This window comes from Priapulus caudatus, unplaced genomic scaffold, assembly GCF_000485595.1.
Source record: "Priapulus caudatus unplaced genomic scaffold, Priapulus_caudatus-5.0.1 Scaffold681, whole genome shotgun sequence".
NCBI classification, from domain to species: Eukaryota; Metazoa; Priapulida; class Priapulimorpha; order Priapulimorphida; family Priapulidae; genus Priapulus; species Priapulus caudatus.
The window spans coordinates 71,198-73,513 of NW_014577742.1; the positions used below are offsets into that span (position 1 = coordinate 71,198).

Genomic DNA, 2,316 nt, shown 5'->3' on the forward strand with positions numbered 1-2,316 from the left:
CTTAAGTTAAGGAGTGAATGTTCCCCCTTCTTTTACACCTCTTGACCTTTGACCTTTGACCCCCAGCTTCGACATCCCAACTCGTTTTCGGATTACCCCCCCACGTCCCGAATATCGTGACCGTACATCGAGCGGTTAAGATTTGTGCCCAACTGTTGACGCCCGGACGGACGGACGGACGCACGGACGATCATGCGATTCTACAAGCTGCATCTGACTATGTCAAATGAGCTAACAAAATCAAACAAAATATTCTGTGACACGTTGTATGAGAATGTGTTATATATAGCAGTTATTATAATGACAGTCAGATATGTAAGGCAGGTCAATCTCTGGAAGCAATCATACTCATACTCATGCGCATAGGGTCTATGTCCCCCAGGGTACTGCCGGATCATACCCTGGGTACGGTACAGTATACCGGAACGTACCCTGGTAACTATTTGATATGGTTAGGGTTAGGGTTAGGGTTAGGATTAGGGTTAGGGAGTAGGCGACTCCCTAGACTCCTTAGTGGAGTAGGCGAGGTACGGTCCGGCATATTAGATAGTATCAGGGTACGTTCCGGCAGTACCCTGGGGGACATAGACCCTATGAGCCACAGGCACTTGGAACGTCTCAATAAAAAAAATGAATGGTAAATAAACACGAAATGTACCAAAGTCTTAATGTTTCTCTACTCTATTTCGCCTATAATCACCTGTAAATGCCGGTCAAATGCTCATCTGCAACAAACAAGTACACCGCACGCCCGCCCTGCGGCGCACAAACAACATGAATAAGAGAGCAGGTAGGAAAGCGGGATCGCTAAATTCGCTCGACGCTCGCTTCATTTCAACCCGTCACAGCACGAATACACATCCAACAGCTTCCATCTTGGTATCTATGTGTACATAAATGTTCACTTGTTTGAATTATAACTCTACCCTTTGTCCTTACCTACTCCCGCCAGAGATATCTCGTGAAATCCTGCAGGAAATGTTTTCTCCGTGAAAATGTAAAGATGACGTATCATCCGAAAATCCCTAACGGCGCTACTTTCGATCGATCGCTGTAGTTGTGTGTGCGTGACGTCATGCCCGCGCGCATTGTGCTTGGCTTGGCGGGCCTCGAAACAGAGCTCGGAGGCCAGCAGCAGCTCATCCCGGCATGCAATGCACCCCATTACTCGTGTATAAACAGACATCTCGTCCTCTTTACATTTTCACGGAGAGACCATTTCCTGCAGGATTTCACGAGATATCTCTGGCAGGAGTAGGTAAGGACAAAGGGTAGAGTTATAATTCGAACAAGTGAACATTTATGTACACATAGATACCAAGATGGAAGCTGTTGGATGTGTATTCGTGCTGTGACGGGGTGAAATGAAGCGAGCGTCGAGCGAATTTAGCGATCCCGCTTTCCTACCTGCTCTCTTATTCATGTTGTTTGTGCGCCGCAGGGCGGGCGTGCGGTGTACTTATGTGTTGCAGATGAGCATTTGACCGGCATTTACAGGTGATTATAGGCAAAATAGAGTAGAGAAACATTCAGACTTTGATACATTTCGTGTTTATTTACCATTAATTTTTTTTATTGAGACGTTCCAAGTGGCAAGTGCCTGTGCTATGAGCCATACTCAGTCATAGCGATGAAATGCATCACCAATATTATGCATGTTCTCCTTACTTGATGATGAAGTAGAAGAATCCACCTTCATATGGTGTGTCGAATGGTCCTGTCACAAGTGCATGTATTCTAGTGATATCTTCCTTATCCGGGACAATAAACATTCCAGGAGGTGGTTCATTGTAAATAGTCATGATATCCCTGAAGACGAAAAAAATTTACTCCAACATCTATATAGTAACACTGTAACGGCCGCGTGTAATTTCACGTATCTCCTCCGAAACCGCCGTAAGGAATGTGCCCATGTAACTCTTACCGGGAAGTTTCCAACGTGGCGAAGACGATAAGCTATGTCACTAAGCTTTATTTTGCATAACAACGTTACTAAAGCAACATTTCACACAACGACAACAACATTTCAGCAGCTGCGTTTCCCTTCGCCAGGTCGCCATTGGCGATTGGTAAGTGCTGCCATCTCTACGAACAATTATTCGGACTGTGTGGCGCCATTTTTGTGCAAATCTCTCTAAGCTGGTGTCATTTTGCGGTTCTGGTAAAATTTCGTAAAAAGATCTTAAAATTTTACCATTTTTAAATTTGCGGACATGAAAGACATCCCTTTAGTTTACTCCATAAAAACAGCAAAATTTAATACACAAAGGCAACCAGCTCCAAGCTAAAATAAAAAAAATTAAAGACAAATCCCTT

At 44.3% G+C, this 2,316-nt stretch overlaps 1 protein-coding gene across 1 annotated transcript in view; it reads right to left on the bottom strand.

Moving 5' to 3' along the window:
* LOC106812743 (ubiquitin-conjugating enzyme E2 Z-like) overlaps positions 1 to 2,316 on the bottom strand; it is a 9,826-nt gene that overhangs the window by 4,810 nt on the left and 2,700 nt on the right. Inside the window, exon 2 of the mRNA XM_014816700.1 lies at positions 1,669 to 1,809. Within this exon, the coding sequence (XP_014672186.1) occupies positions 1,669 to 1,809 (141 nt within the window). The remainder of the gene's footprint in view (positions 1 to 1,668; positions 1,810 to 2,316) is intronic.